The sequence below is a fragment of the Tubulanus polymorphus genome, chromosome 11 (assembly GCF_964204645.1).
Source record: "Tubulanus polymorphus chromosome 11, tnTubPoly1.2, whole genome shotgun sequence".
NCBI classification, from domain to species: domain Eukaryota; kingdom Metazoa; phylum Nemertea; class Palaeonemertea; order Tubulaniformes; family Tubulanidae; genus Tubulanus; species Tubulanus polymorphus.
In genome coordinates this window covers 6,315,360-6,331,922 of record NC_134035.1, presented here as the reverse complement: position 1 = coordinate 6,331,922, position 16,563 = coordinate 6,315,360, and the positions used below count along the sequence as shown (strand labels likewise).

The 16,563-nt window shown below is 40.9% G+C and overlaps 1 protein-coding gene across 2 annotated transcripts in view; it reads left to right on the top strand.

Moving 5' to 3' along the window:
- Positions 1 to 16,563, top strand: part of LOC141912862 (uncharacterized) — a 60,017-nt gene that overhangs the window by 24,939 nt on the left and 18,515 nt on the right. For both annotated transcript variants that reach the window (XM_074804278.1, XM_074804277.1), the window contains 4 exons: positions 9,237 to 9,374; positions 9,639 to 9,815; positions 10,769 to 10,985; positions 11,338 to 11,471. In XM_074804278.1, coding sequence (XP_074660379.1) covers positions 9,237 to 9,374; positions 9,639 to 9,815; positions 10,769 to 10,985; positions 11,338 to 11,471 — 666 coding nt within the window. The remainder of the gene's footprint in view (positions 1 to 9,236; positions 9,375 to 9,638; positions 9,816 to 10,768; positions 10,986 to 11,337; positions 11,472 to 16,563) is intronic.

The window sequence follows — 16,563 nt, the reverse complement described above, 5'->3', positions numbered from 1 at the left end:
ATTGTTATTGCCGTTAAGTTAATTTGACACCGTCATAAAACAAGACCAAACAACATTAACGCCATTGATGGCAAATCTCGCGAGACTTCAGCGGCCATGATACCAGATGACGAGACTTGTAGCCGCTGGGAGGTCCCAGGCGTAATTCGACCGGGAAGATTTATGGGACCTAAATGTAAACTGCGGCTCTCGCGTTGCGCATCAGGCGGAGATGCGGCGGCGTCTAATGTGAAAATAATAAGCCACGGCAAATACTGGTGGTATCTAATCTATTTAGTCGGCTTATCCAGAACCGTATAGTGTAGTGGACTTAAGAACAATGGTTCAATGGGATGATGCAGGGTCCTACTAATGCCCCGCATGGATTTTTGATTTGTGACTTTACTCGCCAACCAACCTGGGAGCGTTTTATTTTTGAAAATTCTGACATCGAAAAGCGCTGAATGATAGTTTGGAGATCTCAAAAGCGAGCACAAATGATTTTGCCCTAACCGCAATCGTGGTTGCAAGTGCGTTCAGTAGCCCTTGACTAGACGCTTGCAGTGACGTCACGTTAATTGACTGGGAAACTCCAATGGTTCTCAAGCGGTTGAAAAACGCATACTACGGACATTTAAACCAGGAAAGCAGAAAACCCGTTATCACTACCTTCGGAAAATGTTTACTTTTCATTAGCTTTCCTTTGTATTACAAACTTACAAACTACGTGATTAATAACATAAATGATTCCTCAATTTTTAGGCTTTTCATATTGATGATTTTGGAACCTTTAATAACGATGGCTAGAGATTTACGTTATCGGTCACAATATGACGTAATTCATAGAGAATTAACCTAAAAGGTGTATTAATATTCTAACGGAGAATCGGCGTTAAATCCTTTGTCGTATCGATACCTTTGTTCCGGCATGTGTCATGGCCTCGGGGAGAATCTTCCAATTCGGACTAATTAACGAAAACTGAACTGAACGCGATTCTGTGATCCGGCGGGACGTGCTGTAACAGACAATGATGCCACGCCTATAACGGCGATAACCCCGCCGCGCCGCGTGTGTTTAATATTCTAATAACTCATGAGCTCCTTTCACATGATTTGTGAGCAGATTAGATAGGCCTAGATACGCAAACGAACTATAATAACATGCAACATACAAGCGTCAACGGCGTTTGGTCTAATCATGTTATTCAACACCAGATGGTGACACTGAACATACCAGCTACTCCACCAGGTGGCATACCGATCATTCAAAATTCAAATACTTCGACCCTTCCAATGCAAAACCAGAAGAATGGGGTCTCCAGCCCGAAATGATTATCTTTCTTAGTTCAACAATAAAGAATTACGACCTGGTCCTGGACACCAGTTCCTTCATTTCTCAGTCATATCTATTATGGGTCCAGTCAGGGCATTATATCTTTATTATATATATAAACTTTATTGTCAAAGAAGAATACTTTTATGGCAAGTACATACTTAACAAAATTTAGTACAACGATGACGGATAACCGCATATAAGGATAATGTGGATATCGGTACGGATAGTATAAAGAGGTCTTCTTTCTTCTATCCGTACAGGAAATAATAGATAACATTGTATCTTTTGAGTTATAAATTAACAGACTCCCGTTTGACTTTAACTCTACATAAGATATATTGTATCTTTATTGAACAATATCTCTTTTATCATTCGTTAATTCGAGGAATACATCTTCGCCTTCGGAAAAAATGCTTTTCAAAGTTAAAACCACCGCGATTTATCATTCGACGTCACGGTCACGTGAACACCAGAGGTGGGAGAGCAAGCGAGTGGAGCAAAACAAGAGCAACAAGTCTTCGCTACGAGAGTAGGCCTAATCCTCGGTCCTGGTAATCACTATCATTATGTTATCCCGTCTAAGTCCCGCGTCTAATTCACTCGAAACGCAATCCCATCAAATATTTCGCCGCCGTTGCCGACACTAACGAGCTCGGGCTTTTTAATGCCCGTGTGTGAGATATAATTACTGCACCAGAAGAGAGCTCGGATCAGGATCACTCGGTGGCTCGTGAATGAATTTGTCATGCTTCGGGATTAGCTTATCAGCCTCGCAGAGAGTCCTGAACCCTGGAAGTTTTTATAGTAAAAGTGAAATATGTACGGCCGACCTCGACATCCGACCTACAAATCATCTCAAGTTCGTAGAACCCGACTGTCATGTGCTGTTGGCTGCCATCTATCAACTTATCATTTGCCTTGGAATAATCAGTGAAATCATTTGAAATCCGACCTATATACAAATCATTTCAATTCTGAGAACATTGTCGTCATGTGCTGACACCTATTGGATTGAAGGACTGAAAAAGCCGATCATTCTCAGTTAACGTGGTTCGTTAACGACACGTTTAGATAACCAAACTACACCGTATTAAAACAAGGCAACAGATCGTTAGCGCCGGGGTAGCAAGCGCCGGTAAAGATTCCTCGGAAACGCATCAGATAAACTTAAAGACGTGGCTATTTCCGGTGCGCGTGGTGATTTACAGTTTATCGGCGATGGCGGCCGGAAGTAAAACACGTCGCGGTGGACGAGTCAGGAATCATTAAAAACGGTAGTAGTCAATCATTTGAATTCAACGGACGTCATAATCATTGAAATCATCGATAACCACAAGATACTAGCGTCTGACCTATCAGCAGCCCAGATCGGTATTCTTGGCTATACGGTCACATTGTAAAGCACTTGGATCGTTCTCTGCTCATTTTGATTCTATAGCCAATCTAAAAAATCGAGACCAGTCTCAGGCCATTTGGTTATATATACAACTATCAACTCGAGTACTAGCTCCCTCTTTTTCGTTGTATGGGAGAGTGCATAGAACGATTAATATTCTACACATTGAGGTAAGAACTTCGCACCAGCCTATACATGTCGTATGTCATGCAGCATTTTATTTGAGTTGAGAAACGATCGAAAATGAAACGATAATTCAATGACGACACTCAGTCAGTAACTACAGTTTTCTCACTCTCTTACTCTTTCTTCGCTAACAATAACAACAACAGTCTATTCGACCACAGATCAAATCGATACGCATTCACTTTTCAATAACTGACACGAATGGGCTCGGTTTACTCCGCAAATGGCGATCATTCTGAGCCATGTTTGCGGCTGCAACTTGTAAGATGAAAGATGGCTGGCGCTTGGGCAAACAGGTCACTGTTCTCGTTGTTTGTCAACGGCAAACATGCGGTATTAATTGCGACCGTTCACAGGTGCCATAATTACATATTTGCCTCCGCGTCGTGTTGGACCGATACACCACGTGTCACGCTCCACGGGAAAACAAAGTGGCAAATTCAACATCAACATGTGAAAATAAATATACTTGAACGGCTTGAGAATAGCTTTGTTGAAGTTTTGTAAATTGCTCATAGCTATAACTCTATAGGCAGTAGAAAGTTGTTCTTTCTTTGTATAGATCATAGCAATTTATCCATTACTCTTCAACGTGAAAAGAAACAGATCAAGTAGCCAGAGTTTCTAAAAGAATCAGAACGATAAAGATCTTAACAGTTTAGTTTTTGAACTGGAAATATATTTTCGCGATAATTCAGAAATAATTTGAATTTATTCTCTCAAAATATATAATTCATATTTATTCTCAAAATGCTATTATTACGATCGTGGCCATCTGAGTCGGCGTTGTCAGTAATCGCAACCGACATTAGCAGGGGAGCAACTGGGAGGATCTCGTAACCCGCTAGTCGGCCTCAGTTGGAATCGGAGCGAAGTCGACATAAGCTTGGCTGCGATCGCGCCTTTCTGTTGCGTCGGCAGGAGTCGGGAGGCGTCGCGTCGCTTGTCGATATAAGCCAGGCTTAACGATAACACAAATCACCCGAAAGTCGAATCGAATACTTTTTCGATCAAGGAAAAGAATCAGAACGTAAAAATTCCTACGGTGACCGATTACTAAAACGTGAGATTAAGTTGAGATATCTACAGACGATTCGACAACTCATTCTCATTTCTGTTTGCCTCCGTATAAAAATGGCTTCCATCGATGCCGTTCTCTGCATAACAACGACGCGCTTAATTGAAAACGATCGAAACAGACATTTCATGCTATAATCGAAACCGATTAATAAAAATAGAGGAAAGAAATACCTTAAACCAGTCTCTGGTAATCGTCATATCCGATCCTATTGGGACCGTAATCAACATATCTCATTATCAAAAACATTATTAATTGGGCAATAGACATGTATTAATTGGTAATTATACAAAACGTATGTTTGAAATTTATGGATAAACGTTAACTATCGCTAGATAATAATGGCCAGTCGGTGCAGCAGTTAACTTCCAACCATCCCGATATCGAAACCTACCATAATCATTGATATATGAATATATACTTGAATTGTAACCGAAAACAAATCTTTTTAACCATTTCTTTTTTGTTCAAGTAGTTTTAAAATGATAACCATTCACCAAACACTAATAAAAACTTGTGATCCTATCATGCTAATATCGGGGAGATGTTATAAATGCAGTAATATATATCTTGTATTTTCCGATAGTGGTAGATTCGGGAAGAGATTTTGAACCGGTCTTTGAGTACTCCGTTCCCCCTACCCTATAATCGTGAGAACCCATCACCACCTCGCGGTAAAGAGAGCAATATCTGGCAGATGATCTGCAAAATGTTCACGGTTATACAGTTCCTGATACTGGTAGCAGCAGTCAAAATCGCTCTCATCAATTTCAGTCGGCAGCAGTGTGGCGGTTTTCATATCACCAGCGTGAAGAACGATATTATTGGGAACGCCAACTGAATGGTACTTGAATTAGCGCGCTGGGCCGGGCTCATCGGTCACCGGGGATCAACAAAACACTAACAAATACACAGTATAATCAGTTTTCAGTATATAAATCTTCACCAAGTCGGTGCCGTACTTATTTCGCGTCTGTTGAGGGCTATAAAACCACCGATGATAATCAGCAGTATTTACATTTGTTCCGCAAGGCAATCACATCGCTGCCGTTATGGCGAATATGACCGCGCAACTCTACCGTCATTAGCGCGAATCTGGTTGACTATCTGTATGGGTTCGCACACCTTCATTAACCCGGGGAGATACCCGAACTTGGTTCCGGCATCGAGTATATTCACCCATTTCGATCGAAAGAGAGAGAGAGAAAGAGACGTGAAGAAAGGATATTTAAACGAATTAATGGTGCGCAACGCGGCGTCATTTAGAATCGTGGTATCTGCATTGAATATGAGTATGATTTGGAGTCACGTCTGGTTATAAACGGATTCTAACCGTATCTCAAACTTTTGAATTCATAGATGTTGGCTTTGCATATAAAACTCACATCTCATATAAGTCTCTTTTTTCGTGATTCATTTCATTTTTTTGTAGAATAACGAACTTCTTTGATGTTATATGTTTGTTGAGAAGTGCGTGTGTATTTGAATAGTTACTAATCATTTCGCCTCGAGCTTCGAGAGAAAGAGATTTTGCGATTTAAAACACGTAGTCGACGTGTTTTTCACTTCCGGCCGCATCGTCTGCTGGGTTTCCGACGCGATTATCACGTTCGGCATGGTCACGTGTGGCGGGTAAAACTTATTTGCCTTCTCTTCACCAGGCATTTTTAACCATGTAACTCATAAAACTTCTCGAAAATTAGCCCGCTTTGATTTCCGAGCCCGGAGACAAACCCCCGAGTTGCGACCATGTATCGTAGATATTTCATGGTCGTAATCTATTGTTCTTGTATAAGGAAGGCCTTTTGTTGATTTTCCCAGCCGGATCAGAGGGAATTTCAGATTGAAATATTGGTCACGCAATAATGCGGGATTAGTAGCAGATTAAATCAACGGCTGTTATTGTGTTTGAATCTCTTTGAAATCGAATAGGGGCGATTTTACTGTAAAAGCGATTAGTAATCCCAACTCCTGATGATTGTCGTCACTTTTCACCGTTTCTATGCACATTCTAAAGCGATTATTATTCGTTATAAGTTTAAATAATCATTTCAGCTGCTTGGAGGTTTCTAACCCCGTATACAGCCTGTGTAGTGTCAAGGTGGTATTACCAGAGACTCGGTAATACCGCGACGACACTTGCGTTACACTCTCCTGTACAGTCAGTATAGGCAGTTTTATAAAAAAAACATGATACAATAGCCTTTCAAAATCTACCATTATTTCAATTTGAAGCCAGTCATGCTGTAACTAGGCTGGTACAATCGTTTCGCGGTTTGTGCGGCATTGATGCTTTGAGATTAATTTCAACTCGCGCACGATCGCACGCCCGCTGTTCGTAGCAAAGCTAGAAAAAATAGAGAATTGATCGCACTCACGGGGATGCAGCAGCCGTATACAGAGAGATATCCAGTGATACTCCATCAATTTCCCAGCATCTGTAACTAACGGGGACAGATGGTGAGACGTTGGACGAACACGATTGGTTTTACGTAAGATCCCCGCACACATACCTAAAATGCATTTGCGACGGGCAGCGTCAAATTCCCATGATGGGTTTATTTAAATTGATAAAACCATTATTTTCCCCTTGCGATGGAGAATAGAGGAATTCCGTTATATTCAAGTAAATGTGATAAGGTTTACGAGACTTGTGCGTGGGCCTTTATTCTGCACTAAAATATGCGCGGCGCAAAATACGCACGCGATATTTTCTCCTGCGCGGCTTCAAAATCTGGGCACAGTCGCAGTAGTCGTGACTTAAGTTCACTGGTCTTAAATCTAAGTCGTGACTGTGCAACTTGGCCCTCTACCTAGTTCTTACTGTATATGTAGACAAACGAGATCTGGTGAAATTCCAGTGAAGTTTTTTCTGCGTGATTCTAAAACTTATGAATCTCTTTTATCTCATATCATTAAGACTTCATATAGCGTTTCCAAAATTTCATTGACATAAAGAAGGGTCACGAGGGAGAAGGGAGACGAGAGGGAATGAGGGATAGGGGAAGTAGGGAGGTACGAAGGAATTGTGGGTGGAGAGATAAATAATGTGAGAATGGGAGAAATATCCATACATGGTTCATCTACAAATCAGTGGCATATTTGGTGTTGTTTTCTTTTATATCATTTATTTCAAACTGGCTAACTGTTCACGCCCACACCCGATCCCATTTCCTCGCCCAGGGTTACCCAATCACCGCGCACTGACCTTATCTCCACCGTATATTTCTCATAGTCGAGTATGAAGAGCCATGGTTTACTAATGTTTTCAAATGTTTTCTGCGACGGCGTTCATCACTTGTAGTTAATGAGGAACGTGTTTTACCGCGTCCGGCTGCAGCTCTCTATAATACCCGATTGAGATGACGTTAAGAGCACGCCGGGCCTGTCAGTTCTCAGCCCAATTATTGTCAACTCGACTACAGCCCGAGCCGCGTGTATAAACCCGTGTAAACGAGAGACTATACCGGACAGGTTTTCATTAATTGAAGCACTGGAAAGTAACTTTGATACCGACAGCGCGAGAGACTGAGTATCCTTCAGTGAACCAAACAAATCCGTCCGCTTTAATTGCCGCACTTTTTACTTCATATTCCGCGCGTTTTCTGACGACTTTGTGCTTTAAACAAAAACCGTTCTACTACCATTAACCCTAGTACAATCTGAATACCAACTGATCTTACGGGTTCCATTGGCTATAGATACTTAGACTACGTTTTCGATATCTAACTAGGTCTTATTGAATGTTCATAATTTTTCTACGCCATTACAAAGTATTGAACCGCTTCATTCACTCTTTAATAGGAAATGCCGTCACATTTTCGTTGGAATCCTACACGACGAACACCACTTTACACAATGACTAACAGTAATTAGTATGCGTCAGGTGTGCCGTATCTATAAACCGGTCACCACGTGATGATGGTGGAATAGTTTCTGCGACTCGAGTGTGTTCGGGCGGCCAGGCGACAAGAGGAAAACGATACCGATATTCGTTGTCAAGAAGTCGAAATATCCGTATTGTATTCCCACTTATTTACGCGTTTTGCGGTCTATACGTGCACTGAGTTCACTTTCTACTAAAAGCAATCGTCGTCCAACCTCACAGAGAGTCGTTATCTTCTTCCTGGGACACGGGTTTATTTTCAACCACCCCTCAGCGCGCGCAGGTCATACAGTCAAACTCGCTTGTCGTTGAAGCGAGGAAACCGATTAGAATTACTAAAAGATTGAATACAGCGAGATGATAAAACGCGATTAACATTCAATTTGTTCAATTATTCATAAGCGGTTTTTCATTATTCAATCATAAGAAACGGCGCAAAAACAGCTGATCAAATCCTACATTTCCCAATCGTTATCGGGTGATTATAAGTTATGATAATGACTGTATACACTTCAATGATCAGTCTTCACACACAATTCAAAACGAATATTGGTATTTTTTTCGAACGTCGGCCGCAAATGAAATTGATAAATCGCGTCGCGATTGTTAGTTAGAAAAGAATGCCATCCGATGACGACGGAAGTTATCAAATTGAACTCGTCGCGTCTCAAACGACGGTTACTCATAACAGAAGAACAGCGCCCGTTTATACGCGCGCAAGTGCGACGGCCGGCCGGGCGGCTACTCAATCCGACGAGAGAAGGATGTTTATACGAGTTTTAAGGCGTCAATAAGTTCCGGAATTACCCGTTGAAGACAATGCTCGCGCTACGAGGGCTTTATTCCCGCCGCATACACGTACACGCGGAGATTGTATTGAAATGACGGTTTTTGTTTCAATGAACGAGAGAATCGCGCGCCGCGCAGTGACTCAGCGCGAATAAAGTTTTTAGAGGTCTCTCCGCCGTCATTTTCTGTCGTGATCATGAATTTTATTAATCAAAATTCATAAATGCGTCATACGAAAAACAACATGTGATCGCAATGGTTCATATAAACAGATCAAATTCCAATCTCCATTAATCATCGTGTACTAGCGTCCATTTTATTACAAACTGTCAGATTTTAGCGGAGAAACCAAATATAAGCAGACATGATAATGTGTGGGAACATACATTTGCAATTGCACCACATACAGGAGCGGGCCGTTTTCGTAGGTACTTTGGGCAGACCTTTCACATTATTTTCTTCAAGTTTTGTTTCACATATTGAAAGTGAATTGTTTTCAAATGCTTTCATTGCCCTCCGTGTTGCTCTCCTCATCTCACTCTCGCTATTTGTATTATAACGAAGTTCTTTGTTCTTTATATTTTAGGGCTGTCTGTTTTAGTGTTTGTGTCTGCATTGAATCTCATTCGCGCCGAAGATTGTTTAACTGCTAATGAAACTTGCCTAAAAGACAACAAGTGTAAATCACTTTTACAATCAGTGCCAACTTTATGTGGAGATTCCGGTAAGAACCTTTAAGTAATTATATAGGATAAAACCAGGCCCAAGTTGCGTAGTCAATGTTTAAGAACATTATCAGACCCGTTCTCGAGCCGAACTCACTGAAAACTGGTCTGATGGCTTAGGGTCCCTTTTGGACGAGTGGATCGAGGTGCAATACTGGGTTTTCTGTCAAAATAAGGTTACGAATAACTGGGTCCGCAGGCTCAGTTTCGCCGTGAAGGCTTAGATTTAGACCAGTTTGATGGTGTATTTTTGTTTCACACAGGTAAACTGCGATGTACAGCAACTCGTATAGACCACTGTCGCTCTGTGCTGAGAGAACTAGTTAAACACGAATATTTGAGGAACTGTGATTGTCCTCACGATATGAATAGATATGCCGATTGTGAAACGTTTAAAGATAACGTATTTCTACATCCGTGCGGCGAAATATATCAAGAAGGTACGTGAGTTGTGAACCGTGTCCGTGTCGGGGTTGGGCTGACCGTACTGATCACACATACAAGCATAATCTCGCTAGAAAAAAATGATCGAAGATGAATTAGTTATTTCTGGCCTTTTTAACCCTATCGTTCAACCAGGTTAAGCTGCAACTATACGGCAGCAGGTATATACTATTTATGCGTGGTGAATACTAGAAAGGGGATGAGACAAAGCCCTGTAAAGCCTCTCAACCTGATATATGTACCTATCCAGGGATTGTCAATACCTGGGGCAAGACACATTGAGACTGTCTTTGATGTTAAATGTCAACTTGTGTAAACATTATTTTATATATCACCAGAACAATAAATAATATAGTCGGTGTATACTTCGTGTGCGCCTAGAGCACCAACATTTTATTTACATCGCTTCTCACAAACTTCGACACTGTCCGTGGCCGATGTTACTGTCTTAAGGGGCAAGCGCGTTATACACTGGGATTATCATTGAAATGCCGCTCGGGCATACAATTTCCAGGTAGCCCACTGAAAAGAAGTGTCAAGAATGGATATAAAAAACCCATAAAGCCATCTATTTGGCGATGCAACACTTTTAGATCAACGCTAAAATTGCCTTCAGATCCCGGAAAATGTTTGTTTGAAACTATCCTCCTATCGGGGTTGATTTCCAAAAATGATATCCACCCCTAATTTCATAAGTTACAGCTTAATCAAAATTATGTATGCGCATAAATTTCAAACATTTTCGATCACAAACTTCATCAACCTTCACCACCTGAATTTCATGAACCCAAACTTTTGGAGCGTTACCCCTCGAAGCTTTTTAAATAAGCCGCGTTCACAGGACAACTAGTTAGACCGGTCTAAATGGGTCCGTATAGTGAGTTGCAAATCGAATTTGATTTGATGAAATATATAACAGCACCGTGTTGTTTAATCGATTGTCATATAGGTAAAGATGAAGTTCTGATCAGATCGCTGGACGAGGACGGTGACGATTACAACGTCGAACTTTGGGAGCCGACCATGGAGAAACGTTCACGTGATTCGGGACCTAGTTGCGTGGCCCTTCGGAAAGAGTGTCTATCGGATGATGAATGCGGTCAAGACCTCAGACAATTCAGACAAGCGTGTAAAGTGAGGCGTGGCAGATGTTACGCTGAAAGCAGGTACGGTTATCTTTTGGTTTTGGCCTCAATCACTTTCTTCATTGCGCCTGACTTATTCGATCCGACCTTCTACTTCGATATCTGCTTTGATTTCGGCATCATATTTTTGTTTTATTCGATACATAATATCTCCACAAATCTACAGACAATACCCGTAACTGCTCTCAAAGACCAAGACGTGTAAATAATTTTAAAAGTTTATGTTGACTTTTCCCTGGGTCTCATAATGCAAAACTTACATTAAACGAATCGCCTTCCTTTAAAATACGTTTGCAGCGTAAAAAATGAATTCAGGTTTTATTCAATTCGGATTTCATCAATTCTAATGATATGATATTTATCTACTTTCTAGGGGTGAATGCATCCAGGCCTATGAGAACATAAGACCATACGGCTTGTTTAAGTGTTCATGTGAGAATCATAGAGGTCACATACGACGAAAATGCGAGGGTCTTCTGAAACGATTTGTAAAAAACGCCTGTTTATGTAAGTGTTCATTTTCACACAGATTGACTACAATAGCCACGGATAGCCGCCACGGTCATGGCACCTGGGCCCGGTTTTATAAACTGCATTTATAAACTACCTGTTTTATAAACTACCTTTAACCCGGGGGTTAACTCAATTGAAAGTGAATTAAGTTAGCCCCAGGTTACTATAGTCTATAAAGCCGGCCCCTGGAGTTCTGCGAGGGTGTGTTATGGTTATCCTATGTTTTGATTGATGATAACATAAAACTTATGTATTAGCATTGTTGATTTGTTTCATGTAGAAGCAATCACGTTTTGTCAAAACCCGCTTGTTTGGCCGAAGGGCACCCATCGCTAGGTTGAGTGATCTTATTGACGTACCTGCAGACAACTCCCAGGTTCGTTACTGCTGTATAACGCATTTCAACAGGTTCAGAGAAAAATAGAGGATGATCTCTTGAAAAAATCGATACATTTTCATGTTGTAAACAGTAACGTAGATCTTATCGAAAACTCATCATTTTTTCACAAATTTCAAATCAAGTAAATTATATTCCAGGACCATAAAACTATATTTCGATAAAAAGTAATTTCGTCATAAAAGAATAAATTTCCATCGATCAGTGAAAATAATTTCGTGATAAAGAATGAATTCCATCGAAAAATAATCCGCTATGAAAGATAAATCGCGTTCAAAAAAAGTACATAACAATAATGTCACTATGTTAAAATATATCGCCTTCGAAATATTTACGATCAGTAAAAATAAATCCATAATGAAAAATAATCACGTTAAAAATATTCGTAAGTAGAAAATAATCTAAGTATGAAAATGTCCTTCCTTTAAAGTATATTCTATGGAATTCCTCAAGGGCCATATGAAAACGTAACTCGTAATTCGTCAAACGTAACTCGTAAGTCGTGTGGCCCTTGAGGAATTCCATAATATTCCAATGACTAAAATATTTTGCAGTGTAGAAAATAATTTCGGGTTTTCCGCTCTTGCGCGCGCTCGTGGTAGCAGTTAGTCTGCTACTGCTGCTGCTGCTGCCGCTGCCGCCGCCGCCGCCGCCGCTGCTGCTGCTGCTAGCCAAGAGTATAGTCCTCGCATTAATACTAAATGGGGCTAATGCAATATCGATACTCTACCGTAGGGCCCTCATGGACACGTCAGTCAGAGCATGTGGGTAATAATTAGGTTTTGAATCCCAAAATGTCGTCAAGAGCCCCTGTGAACTTTACGTCCACTAGGTATGGTGGGATGGCGGTGCTGTCATCGGCAACGTTCATGAATAAAGTTAATGTGAAACTAGGAACAAAAATATCCAAAATATTGCACAGTCAAAAGTTAGGGCTCTTGATTGACCTCCGTCATCATCCTGTCCATGTAAAAATAAATATTTTTTGGGTAAGGTCTAGTTTAATAGCCTGGCTATACACCTAAAAGGGAAACCAACTATCTTCTGCATTTTATATACACCACCACATCTGACCAAAATAGCAATACAAGCATACAATAACAGCAAGCTGCTGTAGCCATAGGATCCAAAACCTAAGAAATCTTTTAGTCAACACACTACATATATACACTATAATTTACATGTTCCCTAGTTGTAGCACGCATCGATTAGCTCGCGCTAGTGGGAAAACACGAACTCATTTTTACAACAAAGATATTTTAGCCATAAAAAAATATTTCGATGGAGATGGAATTATTTTTACTCAAAAACATAGTCTGAATACGAATTATTTTCCATAGCGGAATCATTTTCACTTACGAATATTTTAAACTGGAATATGATGACCCCCCCCCCCCCCCTAGTCCCAATGTCCATCAGCCTCTAGTATAATTTCGACCAAAGGTATCTTATCACTACTGCTCAAAGGCTGGTATTATAGTCCCTCACACGGTGACCATGCGCTAGTATGTCACAGCAAGCCTACTTTATGAAATTTAGTTTTAGTTTTAATCGATGCGATTGGGCACTTTTAGGCACAATAGGACTATATATATTTCTGATTCGCTTCGAACACTGATTCATGAGGAACCCTAACTTATATTTATCACCGGTCGTTTCCTTGTATATGTGAAAGGTTAGTGAAGTCAGAGTCTCTTTTTTGTTGTCACGCGCGGTAAGTCTGCATACGCCCGCTTGTAGTCCACTGCCGTCCACAGCCATACTGCCTCCACTACCGTCCTCAGCCATCCACTGCCATCCACAGCCATCGACCACTGCCGTCCACAGCCATCCACTGCCTCTACTGCCGCCCACAGCCATCCACAGCCATCCATACGCCGATCAAACAACTACCGCTATAGTGACAGATGTTATTAAGACAAGTAGATCAAAAACAACCTTCACGCGGCCTCTATTCATTCGATTAACCTCTTTGCTTTTTTCCTCACGTACGATCTAAGACAGTTGGAAGCCGAGAAGGGTCAATCTGCAGAGATACATGTATTTGTTACGACTGATCACATCACACCGAACCTGAGTGGTCACTAATAAACCGGTGATAAAACCTGCTACGCTGTGATGGAATGTCGTGGTCGCTGGTTATATCATTAGCAGTAACCGGTCAACCGTGAAGCAGATAGTAAACTACGCATATATCACTGCATCACATCACATCACTGTTGCATGCAGACAATATGCATCCTGTTGCATCAGAAGGCTAAATGGTCAAATAGATTTGATATGACCTCATAAAAAAGCAAATTATAAATCCAGTATGGGTATTAATCGGATGTCTGTTCCAACCAATCCCTCGACGATCACCATAGGATAGGCCTGAAGTGTGGATGATCGGATTTTTCAGCATGGTGATAAAACATCGATGTTTATAGAGGCCGAGAGCTAACTCGTTGAAATGAACTAATTGTAACTCATAGTTTACTCGACTCACTACATCAGTGGAACTGAATCCAGTTTTATGAAAAACTTGTAACGGTGTCCTGAACAAGGAATTCCTAATCAAATTCTTACATGACGTGTAGTCTAAGAGTATACGTATGTAAAACTGAAATATTTTCCCGTTTGGCCTGTGTTATATTGGAGCCAGTTGACCATCGGTTATGGACCTATCAATTTACTGAGTTGGACAGAATTCGATAAGGCGATCGCAAATCGCATAAGCACATCTCGCGAGAGCATAAAATACATGATGAACGAGAGGCTAAAAAATGAAGTATAGCGTTACAAATGTGGCTTCCCAAGATACATCAACAAGCTGGACTGAATGCGAAAATTTCCCATTGAAAGACAAAGCACCTGAATCCAGTTCCACGGTGATTGGTAGGCATATTCTTAGGTTTGTTTCTTAGGTTAAATCGGGTTATAACTATTTTTAACTCGTGTCAACAATTCCGAATAATGTTGAGCTTTTTTTCTAAATCGTCGGGAATTCTAATTGGACGAGGAAATTTCGTTCACTAAGATCTCTAAGCTTCTCTGCGCGTGAAAGATTTCGTAAAATAAAACACTGGAATTTCTATATTTGGGGAGGGGAAAAGGACGAAATTGCCGAGGGAGAGACTGGAATTAATTAAAACCCAGCTCTATGTACAGTGCGATTACAGATTAACGACAAATGTCTTGGACGGAGAGAACTGCTCGGCGGCGCAGAGAAAGAGAAGTTGATCCTGACATTTTAACCGCAACCAATTTCTGCGGCTGGATTCAATTTCCTGTTGCAGGAACTCTGTTACTGGCTCCGATATCTGTTGAATGCAACGTCGATGGAGCTCGACCGACTGGAGTTCCATCCAGCTTTCACTCGGCGTTTCGTCTTCGTTTCGCTGTGCCGAACACACAAATACGCGGTGACGGTCGCCCCGAAATTGAATATCGAGAAAATGTAATAATCCCCGACAAGAATCCTTCTAAATTTCGCCGCCGGCCGTAGCACGAATAATTGAGACATGATTCGGGATGTTTGCGAACGGTTTTCGTGAAGAAAAGGAATGTTTTCACCATCAACATGGCGTCTTACAACAGCGCCTTAAACCCATTACGTTCTTACAAACAAAAACGCATTCCTTGAAACATAATTTGGAAAACATTTTTCAAAAATGTTAAAATATCTCCGAACACATGAGATGTTTAGAGGTAGCTTCAGCGCGTGCAGCCGCGAAATCGGACATTCAACATGTCTGATAATTTTGACCAGGCGCCACCCATTATACTGGAGACTGCGCGCTCTCCGTGCAGCGCCAATTTCATTGAACCAATCGAAATATCGTACTTCAACGCGTGACATCGCTGCGATGAGAAGCTAAACGCTTGAATGGTATGGGGTCCTAAATATTGTAATTATTCCCTGTTGAGTTTATTCCGCTCGAATGTAATAGACATAAATAACAAGACCTTTGAATCGTATTTTTTGGGTCATTCTAACTCCAATAGAAAATTGTTTCTACATTAAGTCCATCTCAGTCTATTCACTCAGCGTTGTAAATTATTTTTAACTAATTACGATATTAAAGCACACATTTTCAAGAAGCGTCCATGATTGTTACCATAGTAACGAAGTTAAAGGATGAATTTTCGGCTTAGCTTATGAAGGTGTATATCAGTGCATTGAACAGGAGTTATCAGGCACACGAAGCGCTCCTCATTCCTAATAACATCGACGATTCAGTAAAATTATGATTAATTACTAATGACGACCTCAATGACGTCAAAGATATGATTTAGTCGTATAAAGCTTCGTGGAACTACAGCCCGAGTGTAGTGAAATTAGCCAATGATTAATTTCGGTTTTTTTAAGAGAGCGGTGTTGATGCTACAATCATGTTCCAGCAATAATATAAGATGTGTCCAGTTGAGTCCAGTCTCATCACACATTAATGTACATACATGTTTATATGTATATGCATGTATGGTATGACGTTAACGACATCGCATAAGTCGCAAGCAAAATTGCTCTTATGCTTAATCGAAAATGGCGAGAGCGAGAAAAACTGCGCTCGTCGATCCGTAATAAGAACCTATACGCGTAACTGTGATAGGACGAGATTACCAAGATAGTTTACTGTCTCGTCGGTATCTGCGTCCCATCTGACAGCTCATTTTCAGCAGGATCCACTACGGGGATCAACTGTCTAA